An 18,645-nucleotide genomic window follows, 5' to 3' on the forward strand; every position below is an offset into this window, starting at 1 on the left:
CATTTAAGCTTCCATTAAACTCTCTTACACCTCTACCCCGATATAACGCGACCCGATATAACATGAATTCGGATATAACGCGGTAAAGCAGTGCTCCGGGGGGGCGGGGCTGCGCAATCCGGCGGATCAAAGCAAGTTCGATATAATGCGGTTTCACCTCTAACGCGGTAAGTTTTTTTGGCTCCCAAGGACAGCGTTATATCGGGGTTGAGGTGTATATGATAAAGTACAGATTCTATACCAGCTAGGTCAGGTTAGGAATCAAAATGCATTTGGTTATCTCAACCTAGTCCTACCAGACCTTTGTCCATTACACAAATCCAGTGCAATACTTATCAGATTGGTTAGCTCTGCTCAGGTGAGCTCTAGGACTGGCTGAACTACACAGAGACATGTGAAGAATGTTGCACAGCACCTGTCCTCACTACAACTGACTATGCTCCATATTATTCTCATTTTCATAGGCCTTGATCCTGAAACTTTATCCATGAAGGTAGACCCCATCCTCATCGGAACATCAATGAAACTATTTAATTCTGTTCAGGTTCTTATACTGCGTTCATCACCATAGCATGAGCACCTTCCAGTAGTACATTAAGCAATGTGACTACACACCTGCCACATGTTTGGTCGCTCATCCTCTCTTCATGTGCAGTGGAGTATCTTGTTTTGGTAGGGTTTCCCCCCACCCCTCCCAATAAATATACCTGTTGCTATGAGTTTACATAAGAGAAGACAGGTAAAAAAAATGCACTTTGCACTAGGAGCAGAAAGTGGAGGGGTTTGTGATGGTCCTTAGCTCTTGGCAGAGTTCATTCCACAGTCTCAATCCCCCGGAGAAAGTTCTGTCTCCTGCACAGATGAGCTTTACTCTTAAAGTAGAGAGTTCCATGATGCCAGAGGAGCATAGTGGTCAACCAGGTCTTTGTCCCAGCGCTTCAGTCAGTCTTTTCAATATCCTGGGCCCAGGCCATGGAATGCTTGGAAGACTCTGAATGTGTGCAAGGTTCCACTTGCAAAGATTAGACTGCAGGATCAGGGCCATAATTACTAAAATGCCTCACCTCTTCCGCAACCCTCTCCCTCCTCCAGTAAAAGTAAGCATACCTATCAGGACTATTGTAGCTGAGAAAACTAGGATTTTAAAAAGACTTGCATTTTCAGGTTACCAAAAGCAATGATACATATAACCTAACTACATGCGCTGAACACAAATTACATCATCTCCACAGCTTCACTATCCTTGAATATACTTCCTTTCCTATTGAACTACTTTGTCACAGAAGCTAAAAAGGAACTTGCACAATATTTAATAAGGCATTACCTGACTGTAAATAGTCTGCTGCAATTTTAATCCTCTTTCATGTAGCTGCAGCTATAAAAAGGAGAAAAAACAAATAGATGCATTACCACATGGTTTTAAATAAGATAGTCAATTTTCATTGCTATTGACTCTGCCATTTGATTACCATTGACTTGAATCCCATAATAATTGCTTGCTACAGTAGTTGATTCTCTGCTACATTCAACCATTACATGACCTCTGTTGAATTAAATATTCTCATCTTACTATAATAAATAATTATGTAGACTTTGGTATAAAGTTTGTCTCCATCATACTTGGTTTTTACATTAGTGCTTCCAATAACACCATCTTTCTCCAGTCTTTTGAAGAGTTGTGCTTGACAACATGAATTCTCAATAAATTCTTGTCCTGAAAACATTCTCAACTACTGACCCAGCAAAGCTGTAGAAACTTCTCTAGCAACCACAGACAATTTCTACACGGAATACTGTAGCTCCATATGAGTTTCTGAAGTATAAATAGTAAGATAGAATTATATATGTTCCCTATACATGGGAAGACTATCCGGTAGGCTGTCATCTGAAAGCATTGATCTTTTCTAGACAAGCCTCTGCAGACTACAATTTACAAACGAAGAAAAAATATTAGAACAGTAGCAAAACAGTCATGGACAAGGTTTTTTGGTGCCTCCAAAGAATGCCTTCTGGTCTCAAACCACAGAACGATGGAGGCTTTTGTGCTGTGATAGTAAATTGTCCTGGTAATAAGAGTCTAGGTTTGGACATTCAATTTAACCATAAAAAGTCACATGAACACATTTAAAAAAATATCTGTAAAGAGAGTTATTAAAATACAACAGAAGTGGATGGAAAGAGCAGAGGGAGATCCCAACCAGACCCTACTGAAATCCTGTATTAAATGCTGCCTCTTTTTCAGAAGTTTAACACGTGTTAATTTGAATATCCTCCATCCCCACATGGAAACGGGTTTACCTTACTAGCAGTTGCTGAACACCCAGTTAACATGATTACTGAGCACTACAGAAACACTATTTTTAAGCATAAACTTTCTCTTGGATTTTTCAAGTTACTGAACTAGTTCTTCTTCCATCAGCAACCTTCTGACGCTATATCCCAACAAGCATTAGTTGGAGTGGTCAGTATTGACCATAACCAAAGCTAAAGCAAGGAAAGCATATTTATTGCTAATCAGAATGTGCCTGATTTTGTTATATACACACACCAAAAAATCTGAAGTCACTAAAATGATAAACTTCCAAAATATATATTTATCCCCTAGTAATCTATTGTACAAGAATCTGGATATTCCCCTCACACTAGTTCTAGGCCAATTTAATTGAAACTTGGGTAACTTTAATTCTCACATTTACCACAATGACTTAATGAATCACCTGTTTGAGTTTTTCTGGCTCAATTTACAACCACTTACAAGTTTTCTTGAGTTACTCCTAATACATTTAAGTGTGCAGCAGCATTTACCATCGCTTTTATAGCTGCAGTCCTAACACGAGGGTCCTGGTCATTAAAGTGGTCCCCTATTATCTTCTGGACATCTTTGGTAGCCAGGCTTTCAGCTTCTTTTGTGGCACCTTTTTCCACAGATCCAAGATAGCCAATCAGCTGGAGGCACTTGTTTCTGACACCATGGGACGAGTCCGTCAGATACTGTGTAATGGAATAGAAGAAGAAATGTTTTTCTTGGTATTTTATCCTTTCAAGCAGCAAAACTATTTCACATGAGATGAAGTCTCCCAAATATTTGTGTTTTGTTTTAAAGTTACAACAGTTTTCAGGGAAAAAATCCAATAGTAGCTTTCCTTCAAATATTTGATACTTATTTTATTCGATACATTATCAATCCTACAGAATAACAATTTCATGAAGAAGTTTAATCAGAAATTTTACACACACATACATTACAGTTCTCTCCATAGAAAACTGCTTTTTTGGCAACAAATTAAAATAAGCTGTCTCATGGGGCATTATTTTCAAAAACAGTTGCAGATGTAATTTAGGCAAAATATTGCACATCTTAAGCAGCACACACAAAATGAGTAACTGCTCATGCAGCAAAGATATTTGGCACTTACAACCATCCTCCCCATTTTACAGTTAAGTATCAAAGTTGGAATTCAAGAGTTCCTAGTTCCCAGTCTTGTGCTCATACCAAAACTGTCTCAGAGTTTATATGACTTCAGTACCTTCAAAGATACCCTTAAATTTAGTAGTCCTAACAAGGATTCTGTCCCGCAACAGATTGACACTGAAATCAATGAAACATACACTATTAAATCCCTCCCAAAAAAGCATTTTAAAGATCTTTTAGTAGAATACAATTTCTTCTTATATATTCTCCTCCTCTAACACTTTACTAGAGGATTGATCATAAACCAAGGATAAGCAGCATATTTTAAAATTAAATTTAAAGAAGGGGAGTGACTCACTGACTCAGATAATTTTTTCATTAAAATACCAAAAGGGAAATAGGTAATTATGGATAATTTATTAACTCACATGGCAATTCATTCTGTGATTTTTATTCAACGCACTACTCCATGAATAGAATGTACTTTGGTTACAGACATAATTGTAGCAAATTCCCAATGGTCAAAAGGCTTATTGGTCAAATCAAACTTTAGAGTCGGTATATTTTCTCCCTTTAACAACAAGATTATTTTAGCTACAGACAGACACTGTTTTCTTGAGACGAGATGGGTGTGGTAATTAATATTGTTTATTGGACCAACTTCTGCTGGTGAAAGAGACAAGCTTTCAAGCTTACACAGAGCTCTTTGTTTCTTATATCTTTACTAGGGCTCTTATGTGAGACATGAGTGCTGAGGGAAAGAGGTAGCAGGTGTGGAAGTCAGATAACATTTACTGCACAAGCTTCAAAAATAATACCCCCTAAAGCAAAGGTGGGCAAACTACGGCACGGGCCCGGCCCCTGAGCTCCTGGCCCGGGAGGCTAGCCGCTGGCCCCTCCCCTACTGTCCCCCTTCCCCCGCAGCCTCAGCTGGCTGTTTGGGGAGGCATAGCCTCCCCTAACCAGCCCTCCATACAATTTCTGAAACCTGATGCGGCTCTCAGGCCAAAAAGTTTGCCCGCCCCTGCCCTAAATGCTGCAAACTAATGTCAACTAACATTATCTATGAACTCTGAGCTTCATTTCCTTTGTCTTTTTAAATATAAAAGGCAACTGTGGTCTAGTGGATTGAGGACAGGCCTACAAATTAGGGAATCTGGATTTACGTCGAACCATTGGGATGCTAGGTGAACTGCAGACAGGTAGAAAGACAATGCCCATATCACCTGGCTTCTCGATGCACCAGTAATCCCATCAGGAAAACAGGAACAACTTTTAACCACATTTGCAAATCTGTACATGAACAAGTAAGTGGAGAGTATGAAAACTGATATGAATACGAATTTTAACAGGTAGGTCGTAACTGCTATTTTGGGGCCGCAAGAGTCTCATTAATTCAGTTTTAGAGATTTTGAGGGTTTCAGTGTACTGGACACTTTTTGTTATGTAGATTCTTTGCATAGCCAAACATAAAAATTCTGGTAACATCAATGATGCATATTTAAAATTTAGAGTGAAACTCTCTTCCCAGATATGTGCATGCAACTTCCTTTGATTTCAACACAAGCTACATGAGTACCTGGGAGCAGAATTTGGCCTTTAAAGCATATTTTCTTCATCAATAAGACTATATTACCTTGCAGGCTACATCTAGCAGTCTCATTCTGACAGCTGGGTTCTCTGTGAGTTTCGTCCCAATCACCAACAGGGTATCCAGCAGCTGAGCAAGAACTTGGTGGGACTCTGTCAAACAAAACAGTGAAAGGTTTCATATCTCTTTACTAATTTCGTGAGCCTACAGAGAGCTCACTGTCTACGTTGCAAGTAAACTGATATACCACTTTGCGTAGTACATAAATGATGTGCTCACGGGATGGAATTTCCAAAAGAGACCTAAATCCCACTGACTGGCAATTGAGAATGCCCTGAGAATGTCATGATAGGATTTTCCACTGGTCATAAAAATAGAGAATAAGAGGGGGGAGGAAATAGTGTTCCCTCTGAGCAATAATCCCCAATCGTATACTTAGGCTGTTTTATATACAGTAGGAGTCTTGCCACAGTCCTTAGATCAGTGGTCACCAACCCGTCGATCGCGACTGACTGGGTGATCCTGGAGCCTCTGCCAGTTGATCATGATCTTCGCCTGAGCCCCGCTGCGCCACCAAGCGGGAGCTGCCTGTGGTAAGCGCCTCCCAGCCGGAGCCTGCATCTCGCACCCCCTCTTGTACCCCAATCCCCTGCCCCAGCCCAGAGCCCTCTCCTGCACCAAACTCCCTCCCAGAGCTTGCACCCCTCAACTCCTGTACCCCAACCTCCTGCCCCAGGCTCAGCCAATGCACCCCCCACAGTTGAGATTGTTACACTGATTTGTGACAATCCCTGAAGGATTTTGGATCTATAAACCACAAATGACACTAATAAAAAGTAAAACTCATGAAATGTCCAGTGGATTCTATGAGATTAGGTGCAATGTGATCATATGACCCCTGCATCCAAACTCCTTCCCAGACCTTGCACCCCTCACTCCTGCATCCCAACCCCCTGCCCCAGGCTCAGCCCGGAGCCCCCTCCCACACTCCGAACCCCTTGGCCCCAGCTGAGAGCCTGCACCCCCTCCCGCACCCCAACCCCCTGCCCCAGCCCGGTGAAAGTGAGTGAGGGTGGGGGACAGCGAGCGACGGAGGAAGTGGGGAATGGAGTGAGCAGGGCGGGGCCTCAAGGAAAGGGGCGGGGTAGATCCTGGGTTGATCTTAAATTCGAAAAGTGATCTTGGGCGTAAAAAGGTTAGAGACCACTGCCTCAGATGTACAAAGTCTGGAGGATTCTGCCTTGATTTTAAATTAGATCTGAAGTGTGACTTACTCTCATTTTGAAGCGTGTTAATGGCATCATCCATAATGCAGTCTGGAGAAAATCCTGCCGTCTTCGATAACAAACCTAGCAAGGAAGCAATCTTCAATCTCACAGAGGCATCGTTCTCCTAGGGATGAAAGGAATGATGGTCTCCTCTGCTCTCTTTTCAGCTTAAAGATCATAAAATAGTGAAACACAGGCCAGGACCCACATACAGCACAAAACCATGGATATCAGGACTGGAGACACCCCCTCACCGGCACGAATTACTGCAGCACAGCAATGCTAAATTTGATGGCATACTGAGATTCCCGTGGTAGCTCCCAGAACATTTCAAAAGAGTTCTTTCACTGAATATGAAATGAGTAATGCACAGACAGAAAGTATTCCCTGTTATTTTGATACTAAATTCAGATGGCTCAAATGGTTTCAGTTTTACACTGTACATTTTCACTCTTCAGCATGCAGGAGAGTTTTCTATTGACAACACGAATGTATTGTAACAATTATTGATGGGAAAGATAGAGGATTTTAGAAGGTGGGTAGAGGGAGTTGGGAGTTTTGGCATCCAGAATGTGTCAAAAAGTAGTTTGGGGTTTAGCACAAAGGAAGCAGCTGAGGCTTTTAGCACTGGGGAGGATGTGTGTCTTGTGTCACTGCCTACAAACAAAGGAGAAAGCTGCCTCGCTGCATCCAAAGATAACAGTAAGTGTATTAGCTATGGATTTCTGCCAATTTACTCAATGGGGAAAGTTTCTGGTGATAATCACGTTGCCATCATTAGGCATCAGAATCAACATCCCATCTTAATGAGTAGGAGCAGTCCACATCTCTCAGGCTTGGTCTACACTTACCCCCCAAGTCGAAGTAAGGTACGCAAATTCAGCTACGTGAATAACGTAGCTGAATTCGACATACCTTACTTCGAACTTACCGCGGTTCAGACGCAGTCCACACGCGGCAGGCAGGCTCCCCGTCGACTCCGCGGTACTCCTCTCGTTGAGCTGGAGTACCGCAGTCGACGGCGAGCACTTCCTGGTTCGATTTATCGCGTCCAGACCAGACGCGATAAATCGAACCAGGAAGTTCGATTTCCAGCCGCCGAACTAGCGGCTAAGTATAGACCAGCCCTCAGAGTTACTGATTCAGGCTGTCTGCAGAGTTAGGAAGACAACTATGCATCAGGTCATACTTGGAAATGTTCCCTACCATAAGGGTATAAGAGAAATCTAACTAAGGGCTAGTCTACACCGGTAACGCTTTAACATGGCTTGTATAGTCGCGGCAGAGCGCAGGGAGAGAGCTCTAAAAAACCCACCTTCATGAGGGTCATAGCTACCACCTGGTGCGCTGTCTACACTGGCACTTTACAGCGCTGAAACTTGCTGTGCTCAGGGGGGTGTTTTTTCACACCCCAAGCGAGAAAGTTGCAGCGCTGTAAAGTGCCAATGTAGACAAGCCCTTAGACTGTGGAGTCAAGATCTGTAAGAACTAGAGTTACATTATGTGGCCAAGCAATCATGGGACCCTGAATATCAGAACTGCAATAATATCACACATTAATGTATGACATTCTATACCTTGGGAGAACGGTCCCACAGTCCCAGGCTGCACCCTGGGGATTCCGTCACAAATGGTTCACATGGTTTAATGTTCTGCCTGAAACAGTGGACAATGGCAGAGGCTTCAGAGGCATCCACTCCATAATGCAATATGCCAATGGAGAGCAATTCTTCATAATTCTAGCTGGAGAGCAACCTATGCCCTAAAGAATGATGACTTAGTGCTCTTGCAATATTATTCCTGGGGGAATTCTGCACTACTGCGTGCATAATTAATGAGCCGTGCATATTTTAAATTTTTTACACAGAAAAAAGCTTCCACCGAAATGCTGCTGCAGTTCCGCCTTTTGCCCACCAACGGCACTGCGGCAAAAGAATGCAACAGGTCCCGGCCATCAAGGGAAGAGAAAGAGCCTGCAGAGCCGCCTTCGCGGAGCGTGTCATGCCAGGTCAGGAGACAGGGGCTATGGGGAGACAGACAGCGTGGGATGCTGGGTGGGGTCAGACAGGGTCTCATAAAGGCTAGTGGTGGAGGACAGACTGGGGCAGGGGATGAACGGGAATGGAGGCACAGGGCCACAGGAGGCAGGGAGGTGCAGGGCCACATGGCGATGGGGGCGAGGGGTGCAGACCTACATCGGGACAGGGGAGTGGCTGGGTAGGGGCACAGAGACACATGGGGACGGGGCAGAGGGTATAGAGCCACACAGGGGGAGAGGGTGCAAGGCCACATGGGGATGGGGGTGTCTGAGTGGGGGTGCAAGGACACATGGGGATGCAGGAACACATGGGGACAGGGGCGGATGTGCCCAACTGAATGGGAGAGGCTAGGGGTCAGCCAGGGTCTGCATGGGGGAAGATCTGGCAGGTAGTGAAGACATACTAAAAGATAAAATGTAAGAGAATATAGAAAGAAGCATGTTGAAATTAACAACCTATCTAGGTATTCATGAAGCAGTTACCACCTTGGTATGATTGCTAATGCTTTTGAGGACACTGTGGGAACAAGCTACCTCTCAGCCTGTGCACATGCACAAAAAGAGGGCAAGAAATAGTCTTTAACCAAGCATCTTGGAAAGGGAGTAATAGCAATTATAACAGGGAGCTCCCACATAATTTGATAAAACAGAATGGGGTTCACAAAATTAAATTCCAGAAGGATTGTTCTGAATTTCATACCTGCGCAGATAGCAGGTTAGTTGGTTGAAAATGACAAAAGCAATTCCCCTTGTGACTTCATCAACAGGGGAAGTAATGATTACTTAAAAAGGGAACCATCATGAGGATGTTCAGAAGCAAAGTTTCAGCTTGCTGTGCAGATCTATTATTCACACTGAGGTCTGGATGTATAGATTAGGGAGAGGACTATTACCTAGATGCCAACAAAGTATACATCTTTTCATTATTCATTTATTAATTAGTTAGCTGAGAGCTGCTGACATGGGTCAAACTGACAGCCTAGAGTCTGAACTAAAATGTCCACAGAGCAGGTACAGCGGGGCAACAGAGCAGCTTTACAAGCTTCCTGCACACTGCCCTGCTAGTATGACACAACCATGACCCTTAAGTAGAGTCCCGCGAATCTGAGGATATCTGCAGACCATGTTTGCGGATGTATGCGTTTCCAAATTTTACAGTTAGAGCCCAGCAAATCTGTGGATATCCACTTTATATCCGCGGACCATGTTTGCAGATCGGATGTGGCTACAAATTTTCTATCCGCACAGGGCTCTACCCTTAGGGACCATCTGCAGAGATAACATACAGTAGACCCCCGTTTATCCGACCCTACATTATCTGGCTCTCCATATTAACCTAACAACCAGCGCACACAGGTCCAGAAGTGAGCGATCTCTCCTGTGGCCACTAGACGGCGCTGCAGCCTTGCACTTTCCCATTCTCTGGATTATCCTAATTTTTGATTATCCAATACGGGCCCGGTCCCAATTAGATCAGATAAACGGGGTTCTGCTGTATTTCATCCTGCATGCCAACTTGCTTCTTGGCCTGTCTGCTGAAATTGCCAACCAGAATGCTAATTAACCACAAATCTGGGATGATGGTTTTACTCAAACTTTCCAGACTACTGTACTTCTTTCAGGAGTTTGATGTGTCTTACCTCAAGTTTCACTCACTTAAAACCACTTGATTAAAAAAATCAGACATAAAAATACAAGTGTCACAGTCACACTGTTACTGAAAAATTGCTTACTTTCTCATTTCTAATTATCATATAATTATTAAAAAAAAATCAATCGCAATATAAATATTGTACTTATATTTCAGTGTACAGTACATAATGACTTGTTTATACTGCTCTGTCTGTATGAAATTTTAGTTTGTACTGACTTCACTAGTGCTTATGTAGCCAGCTGTAAAATTAGGCAGATATCTAGATGAGTTGATGTACCTTCTGGAAGACCTCTGCGTACCCCTGGTTGAGAACCACTTGCTTAGACCACCAACTCTTTTCACATAGGACACCGAGCAGCCTACAGTAGCAGCAAACAGGAGAGTTTTACAAGGGAGTTCTCCAGGTGAAGGAGGAGCAACTACGTGAACCTTGGGGTGAGTTTGTTGTCTGTCTGTTTGTTGTTGTGTGCATGCTTGCTTGCTGTATGCCTGATTCATTGAAGTTTATAGTGGGGTGTGTTTGGGGGGCTGTGTGCTGAGCCTAGCTGCCTGCTAGGCCAAGCTGAGAGCTTCCTAACAAGGCTCTAGCCTGCCATCCTTTCATCCCTAATTCCTTTAGGATCCCCTGAAAAAGAGGTGGAGCTAACTCGGAGACCAGGGGTTTAAAAAGCCAGCTTATAAGTGATCAGAGGAGCTAGCAAACAGGAGGCTTTTGCAAGGGAGTTTAGAGAACAAGCAGGAGAGCCAAATACACCTAACAAACATTCTCTAAACTTAGGCCAATAACCACTCTCTCCCCACCCAACCCTCCCAAAAAAAAAACCACACACACAAATCCCCCTGGCATCTGTACAAACAATGCAGCCAGAAGTCCAGTAACAGAGTGGGGGCTATCCAGTTTACTGCACTGAAAACAGCACGTATGAGTATCTGCCTTGTGGGCAGGTGGCATGCATATGCATTTGGTGCAAGCAGCTCATGGCCCTCAGATACAGAGTACAGGGTCTTGAGACCAGAGTGGCTGAACTGGAGGAGCTAAAGGAGACAAAGAGGTATCTAGACAAGACTTTCCAGGACACAGTAGAGAGGTCCCACCCCCATTGAAACAACCTCTGGGCCACTAAGGAGGAGGAAAGTATCAAGGACGGAGAACATCAAACTAGAGCAGACAGAAACAATCCCATAGTGGGAAACTTCCTTCTTCTAGATGATGTCATGGCATCCTTGCACACTGAGGATAGCACTCTGGGGGAGGGGACCCCTGTTATTGGGAAGCGACAGGTAATAGTAATGGGGAGGATTTGATTATTAGAAATACCGATAGTTGGGTTGGTGATGACCAAAAGAACTGCATGGCAAATTGCCTGCCAGGTGTGAAGGCTGCGGACCTCTCGAGACATAGACAGACAGACTTATGTGCAGTGCTGGGGAGGAACCAGTAGTCGTGGTACATGTAGGTACCAATGGCATAGAGAAAGGTAGGTGAAAGGTCCTGGAGGCCAAATTTAGGCAGCTAGGTAATAGAACCTCAATGGTAGAATTCTCTGAAATGCTTCTAGTTACACACACAGGTCAGTTAGACAGGCAAAACGGAAGGGTCTCAATGTGTGGATGAGATGATGGTGTTTGGAGGAGGGATTCACATTTATTAGGAATGGGAAAACTTTTGGGAAAGGAAGAACCTATACAGGACAGATGGGCTCCACCTAAACCAAAACAGAACCAGATTGCTGGCATGTAAAATTAAAGAGGTAGTAATGCACTTTTCAAACCAAGGGCTGGGGGAAAGTCAACAAGTGCAGAGGAACCAAAGATGAAAGTAACTTAAAGGACTTACCGGTATGCCGGAGTCCTGAACAGGGGGCGTGGCCTCAGCCGGAAAAGGCGGGGCCTTTAAATACCCAGGCCCTTTAAATCAAGATTTAAAGGCCCCGGGGCTCCGGCTGCAACTGGGAGCCCCGGGGCCTTTAAATCACCACCGGAGCTCCCAGCTGCAGAGGCAGCTGAGAGCCCAGGGGCTCAGAGGCGATTTAAAGGGCCCGGGGCGCCGGCCGCTGCGGGGAGCCCCGCTGCTGGAGCCCTGGGGTAGCGGCAGCAGGGCTCCGGTGGCGATGTAAAGGACCCGGGGCTCCCCGCAGCGGAGCCCCGGGTCCTTTAAATCGCCACCCTGGGGAAGCCAGTCTGGTCCAGCACAGCGTACTGGCTCTTGCAGGTACGCCTTACCGTACCAGCTTACTTTCACCTCTGAGAGGAACACACAGTTTGGACAACCACATCCATTGGGGAGGATTAAAAGGGATACTCTATAATCTTAGTAAGGAGAAGAGGATAGAAGCTGATAAAGTACAGGTGGGAACCGAACAGAAACAGTCAAATGAAAAAGAGTTCCATTCAATTACAGATTTTATAAGTGCTGGTATACAAACACAAGAAGTTTAAACACTAAGGTGTGTGAACTTGAGTGCCAGGTATTAAATGAGGATATTGATATAACAGGCATCACAGAAACTTGGTGGACTGATGGAAATCAATGGGATACAGTAATACCAGAGTGCTCTGAAGTTCATCCACCTCCCTACACTTCAGATCCCAAGCAGCAACTTCAAAGCATTATCTATACAGTTATTTTATTAGCAGGAGCCCGGCTAACCCAAGTCTGTCAACCCAGCCTGGGGAAGTTCGCTCCAAAACCCCGTGTACTCTTAGAAACTCCACATTCTATCACCAAACGCTTGAACCACACATCCCTCCACCCAGAGCCATGTCAGGAAATATAACCGTACACATGTGCTTCCATTTCCTGCTGCTGTAAGCGTCCTGCAGGTTGCTCCCCGGAACCCTATTTCCCTACCTTGTAATAATGCTCCAGCAAGATTCGGACAACTCCTTCCACGCTTTCCGCCTCCACGGGCTTCCTGGCGAACTGCAGCAGATACTGCAGGGCCTCTGCTGGCGAAGTGGCCTTGCACAGATCTACGTGGAGCGCTGCCGATTTGCTGGGCTTGGTCAGCCGCAGCTTCTTGGCGGAGAGCTCTTCGTGCTGCTGCTGCGGAGCAATGACACGGCGTGAGGCGGGACATCCGAACAGCGGGGAGCCGCCGAGTCTGTGCCCCCGGGCTCTCTGCCCTGGGGAGACCCCGCTCCGGAGGGGTCCCTCGGGCCCTCACGGGGGCACCCCCCACACCGAAGGGGTCCCCGGGGTGGCTGGCAGCTGCCCGGCTCCCCTGTGCTGCCCTCCCAGCACTAGAGGTCCCAGAAGAGCAGCAGCCGCCTGAGGCCTCTCCCGGAGCCAGGGCTGCGGCTGGGAGGCCCTTCAGTGCTAGGCCTCAGGCTTCCAGCGGGCTTTCCTGCAAGCCCAGGCGTCGCCCTGCTCGGGCAGGGGCCGGGCCCCTCCCCCGGGGGAGTCCCCTTCCCACGCCTCCCCCTCGTGCTCCAGGCTTCGCCCATTACCTGGACGACCTTAGTGAACTCCTCATACACCCGCTTCTTCAGGTGCGCCGCCATGCTGAGCCCCGCCACCGCCGCCGTTCGCCTTCGGCAGGGCGTGAGCCGCCTCAGCCACCGTACGGTACCGTGCGCTCCTTCTCCTTCCCCCCCGCACCCGGAAACGAAACCATAGAGATGCTGACGAGGACGGGAAAAGAAACTGTCCTTCCTAGACACGTGGAGGTCTCCTCTCTATGGCCAGTGAATCCCAGGCTAGAGGGAGGCCCGTGCGGGGCTGGAGCTCCCACCCTGGCCTTGAGTCAATGGGTCAGGCTGTAGTGCAGATCAGGATCCCAGGCCAGAGTCTCAGCTGGGGCAAAGCAGCAGAGCTCAGGATCTGGCTCCACATTTTTAATTTCCTGAAAGATTTTTTTTTTAATTCATTGGGTCTTTTGTTCCCACATAAATAGATTTCTATTGTAGCGTACGGGGTGCTGTGTGTGTGTCACTAACACATGGTCCAAGAGGGGCCCGAATTGTTATTTCCTTCCAGGCATAGTGTGAGGACATTTCCTCGGGCTGTTGCCTGAGTGGGGTGACCACATAGAGCGGTGTCCCCAAACTTTTGAGGGCCAGGAGTGGGGCTGCGGCTCCAGGGGCCGAGGCGCAGACAGGGGTAAGAGGGCTGGGGCTGCAGCTGGGGCCAGGGACGGAGCCGTGGTCAGGGACCAAGGCTGGGAGTGGGAGCGGAGTCGGGAGTGGAGCCGCAGCAGGGCCATGTTGGGAGCCAGCAGCCAGGCCCCCAGTCGTGTGCAGAGCCGTGCTGAGGCTGGGGACAGGGTCAGGCGGAGGGTTGGGAGCCAGGGCTGTGACGGGATGGGGTTGGAGCAGAGCTGGGGGCTGGGTGGCACTCCCTGCCCATCCCCTGTGGGCAATAGCCCAGCTGCCTCGCCACCCCCAACTGTTCCTCTGCTTCCCCCTAGGGGCTTACACCTCACAGTTTGGAGATGTCTGACAGAGCAGTGGTTCCCAAACTGGGGTTCACGAAATGTTACAGGGGATTCTCGGGAAAAAATTCCCTAATGGCGGATAGAGCTGTCCCTAGGCCCCCCTGGCAGCACATGGCCAGCAGCCTGGAGCCCCTGAACTTCCAAGAGCTAAGCAGATCAAAGCAAGAATATCTATTACACGGAGGAGATTTAAACTTCAAGACTCCTTATAAGAAATGGAAACTGAGGTGGATATTTTTTGCTATTTTTCAGATGAAGTAAGCAGCTAGTATTATTTTTAAAATTATTATGAAGAACAAGTTTAAGCTTTGTTGTAACGTGCGTTGTTTGCCTGGACTGCTCAAGACCTGAATGCTTGTGTAGGAGGAACTGTCTGAGTTGGCTTCTTAAATACTTTCATGCTGTTTCACATCTGATATTCCTTGATGAAAAATAGGTGCCTTGTTTTATAACAGGCTTATTCAAAGTGATACAAGCTATGAAAGTGAGATCTTGGAAGAGTGTTGCCGTTTTCATAATGTAATAAAAATACTGTAATGATAAATAATAATTAATAATAAATAGAGTGTGATAAGCATGTCATAACAACAAATTTTATATTTCCAAGATCACTGCTTTTATCATTTATACTCAGGTAATGGAGAAAATCCCTGGAAATATTCATTTTTAGGAGGAGGTTCGCGAGACTTGACATTTTAGTGAAAGAGGTTCACAAGTTGTTAAAGTTTGGGAACCACTGACATAGAGTCATAGATTCCAAGGCCAGAAAGGACCATTGTGATAATCTAATCTGACCTCCTGTGTAACACAGGGTGTAGGAGTTCCCACAAATAATTCCTGTTTGAATTGAGCAGATCTTTTAGAAAAACATCTAATCGTGACTTAAACTTTGCCACTGATGGAGGATTCACCACAACCTTTGATAAAGTATTCCAATTGTTTATTATGCTCACTATTAAAAATTAGGGTAGCCATATTTCAGAGGGGTAGCTGTGTTAGTCTGTATCAGCAAAAACAACGAGGAGTCCTTGTGGCACCTTAGATACTAACAAATGTATTTGGGCATAAGCTTTCTTGGACTATAACCCACTTACTATTAAAAATGTAAGCTTTGTTTCCAGTCTGAATTTCTCTGTGGGAAGAGTATTTCAGTTCAATTTAGTGATACAGAAGGGAAATTCAGTCCTGTTACTGTTCTCAATAACATGTTTTCATAAATACCTGCACATGTACTCTGAGAGTAGCCACAAGGTGGACTTAAAAATGTTAAAATATATAAAAGACTGTCTTGCTTTTTTTTTTTTTTTCCAGGGGGAGGATAGCTCAGTGGTTTGAGCATTGGCCTGCTAAACCCAGGGTTGTGAGTTCAATCCTTGAGGGGGCCACTTAGGGATCTGGGGCAAAATCAGTACTTGGTCCTGCTAGTGAAGGCAGGGGGCTGGACTCAATGACCTTTCAAGGTCCCTTCCAGTTCTAGGAGATAGGATATCTCCAAAAGACTAGTTTTACTGATTTCTTTATAAAATATGCCTTTCAAATTCTAGGATATCTGTCTATGAGATTTACTATTATACTGTGGCAGAAGAATTATCTTTAATTGTGTTTTGTGAGTATTTGATGTAGGTTAAGTAAATAAGGGTGAAACATATTTGCTTAAGTTGTCCTGGCCTTGCCCATCTGCGACGGTTCGAAAGCATTTAGACATACTTAACCATCTGGAGTTTACCCTTTTTCTTTTCCAAACGGAAAGATTTGAAGTTATATAAAAGTGACCCAAACTTTCCAGAAAAATTCTATCCTGGTATGAGATGTGGCATGCAAAATTTCACGGGGATGCATTTGGTTTTGCTGAAGACAGGAGGAGGTGGAAAAAGCTTCCCATTGAAGTTTGATATCTTTAACTATAGCCTTTTGTGAATACAAGAACTAAAAAGGGATCCAGACTTCAAGTCCCCTGCCTCCCAAAGAAATATGGCTCAGACATTAGTTCTGGATCTGAGTATGGATTCGGAACCCATTTCTCCCAAAAAGTTTGGAAGTGTTCAGTTCTGAGAGGTTGATTCAGGCTCATCTCTCTCTTTCTTTGAAAAGATTAGATTCCTATACATTAATACAGACTATATCAGGCCAAAGTCATTCCTGTGTGAACCCACTGAAGTCAATAGAGTTGCACCAGCGACATGTGAATTTGGCCCAATAATGTCTAGAAATAATTTCCCCCCCAAAAAAGTGGTTTTAATTCTGTGTTTGGGATGTGTTTTCCCCAAACCTGAGCTGTGTTTTAAGTTTGTAATCAGACCCCAAACTGGGTATGTTTCATGTGCTTTTGGGATTGGTTTGCAAACATTTTACATAGCACTGAGCTAGAACCAGAACCAGTGAAGGGTTGAGTGCCCTCAACTCCCATTGACTACAGTGGGAGTTGAAGGAGGGTGGTACATCTCAGGATCAGGTTCTTTGACCATTGAAGTCAATCAAGGGAGGCTGTTATTTCAGTGGGCATTGGACTAGGCCTTGGGTACGGAACTCCCCGAGAACTAAATGCACAAGGCAAAGCATAGTGGATCAGGGCGGAAATTTTCAAAAGTGACCAGTGATAGTGGGTGCTCAGCACTTTCTGAGAACCAGGCCCCTTTAAGTGATTTTGGGCACACAAAATCGTTAGTCACTTTTAAAAATGTTGCCCAAGTCTTCAAAATTTTAGGGGGCTGAAGCTTCTCACACTTACACCAGTTTTACACAGTGTAACTGCACTGACTTCAGTGAAGTCAGTCCTGATTTACACCACTGGAAGAACAATAACCAGAATGTAGGCATTTTATACTACACTTTATGAAGATAGATTCTAACCCAGTAGTGTATAAGGAAAGTTTTGTGGTTTTTTAAGAGGATAATAAAGAAGGTAGATTTATACTATGCAAAGAGGCTTTTAAAAGTGTATTTATTTAGTATCCCAAAACACATATTGTCCTTTATAGGAGGCAACCCATATTTCAAGTGTAAAAGTAAACGTAACCATGATCTAGAATAACCAATATGATTTTCAGCTATCCTTGGGGTAGCAAATAATTTAAAATCATCAGCTGTCTTGAGTATAAAAATAAATAAAAATAAATTTGTGAATATTAAGGTTTTAAAAAACAATAGAGGACCCAATGCAGCACCCCGTACTCAGGCAACATTTTCACTGAAGTCAAAGGGAGTTTTGCTTTAGTAGAGACTGTAGGAACTGGGCTGTAGTTTGTACTGTTGGAAGTACCTTATGAGACTCTTCCAGCTAATAATCATCATGGGGTTTCATTATGTCTCCTGATGCACATATTCATTTGTAGCACTCAAAGAGATGTAACTGATGGCACAAAAAATAGCTAAACACTGCTGCATTAACAAGTAGAACACATTCAACTTAAACTGGAAAACCTTTGGGGCCGACACCATCTTTTTGTTCTGTGTTTGTACAACACCTAGCTCAATGGGGACCTGGTTCATGACTGGGGCTCCTAGTGCTACCGCAATACAAATAATCAATAATAATAATATTTGCTAGAGAGTGGGTTGCCAACCTGGGCATTGACACCCTTTTTCTTTACTGCTAGAGGAGAGGTAGGGGTCCTTAAACCTTATCTGTTTTAACACAAGGTCCTGGTGTTAAAGAACCACTGTGCTAGAGCATTGGTTTTCTCAGCAGAGAGCCAAATTTTGCCTTGGCATGAGCGAGCACAGCTCCCAGTGGGTGCAGTGGCAGCTCATGTATAGAGGGTGTCATGGCACTGCCCCACCCACACCAAGGGCTTCAGAGCGCTCTGCAGTCACTGCAGCCTGTGGCTTGGGCAGTGAATCCAGCACCACAAACCCCACTCAAAATCCCCACCACTTGCTTCCTCTCAGATCTTGACTGCACAGTCTGTAGGAGAGGAGAAGTGGCAGGAGGAACTGACGAGGAGCTGTGGGAGGCCCCGGGGAATCAAGAAGAAAGGCAAGAGGCTCAGGAGAAGAGCCACTCTGCTGAGTGGGTAAATCTGTCAGTCACCCCTGGCCTAGGAGGTGAAGAAGCCTCAGGGGCTGGGGGAGTAAGGAGAAATTCAGGTGAAGGGACGGGGGAGGAGGGAAACTTCAGAGGCCAGGGTTAAGCAATGTGGGAATGAGGGGGAAGAGAAGAGCACCCAGAGTTCTGGGACTGGGGGGGGAATTGTGGTGTGCGGGAGCCCTGGGGGTTTCTGCTATGCCCCACTTGCCCCAAAGTTCA

The 18,645-nt window shown here is 45.3% G+C and overlaps 1 protein-coding gene across 4 annotated transcripts in view; it reads right to left on the reverse strand.

Moving 5' to 3' along the window:
* Window positions 1-14,031, reverse strand: part of INTS4 (integrator complex subunit 4) — a 54,378-nt gene extending 40,347 nt beyond the window's left edge. For 2 of the 4 annotated variants that reach the window (XM_026651672.2, XM_026651673.2), the window contains exons 1-6: window positions 13,414-14,031; window positions 12,815-13,006; window positions 6,278-6,395; window positions 5,049-5,155; window positions 2,806-2,991; window positions 1,325-1,375 (exon numbers count right to left, since the gene is read on the reverse strand). In XM_026651672.2, the coding sequence (XP_026507457.1) occupies window positions 1,325-1,375; window positions 2,806-2,991; window positions 5,049-5,155; window positions 6,278-6,395; window positions 12,815-13,006; window positions 13,414-13,467 (708 nt within the window). In that variant the 5' untranslated portion in view covers window positions 13,468-14,031. Of the gene's footprint in view, window positions 1-1,324; window positions 1,376-2,805; window positions 2,992-5,048; window positions 5,156-6,277; window positions 6,396-7,848; window positions 7,905-12,814; window positions 13,010-13,413 lie in introns of those variants that run through there. The other 2 variants (XM_026651671.2, XM_026651674.1) reach the window with 2 other exon arrangements.
* Between the last annotated feature and the right edge of the window lie 4,614 nt (window positions 14,032-18,645).

This window comes from Terrapene carolina, unplaced genomic scaffold, assembly GCF_002925995.2.
Source record: "Terrapene carolina triunguis isolate 2854851 unplaced genomic scaffold, T_m_triunguis-2.0 Scaffold97, whole genome shotgun sequence".
NCBI classification, from domain to species: Eukaryota; Metazoa; Chordata; order Testudines; family Emydidae; genus Terrapene; species Terrapene triunguis.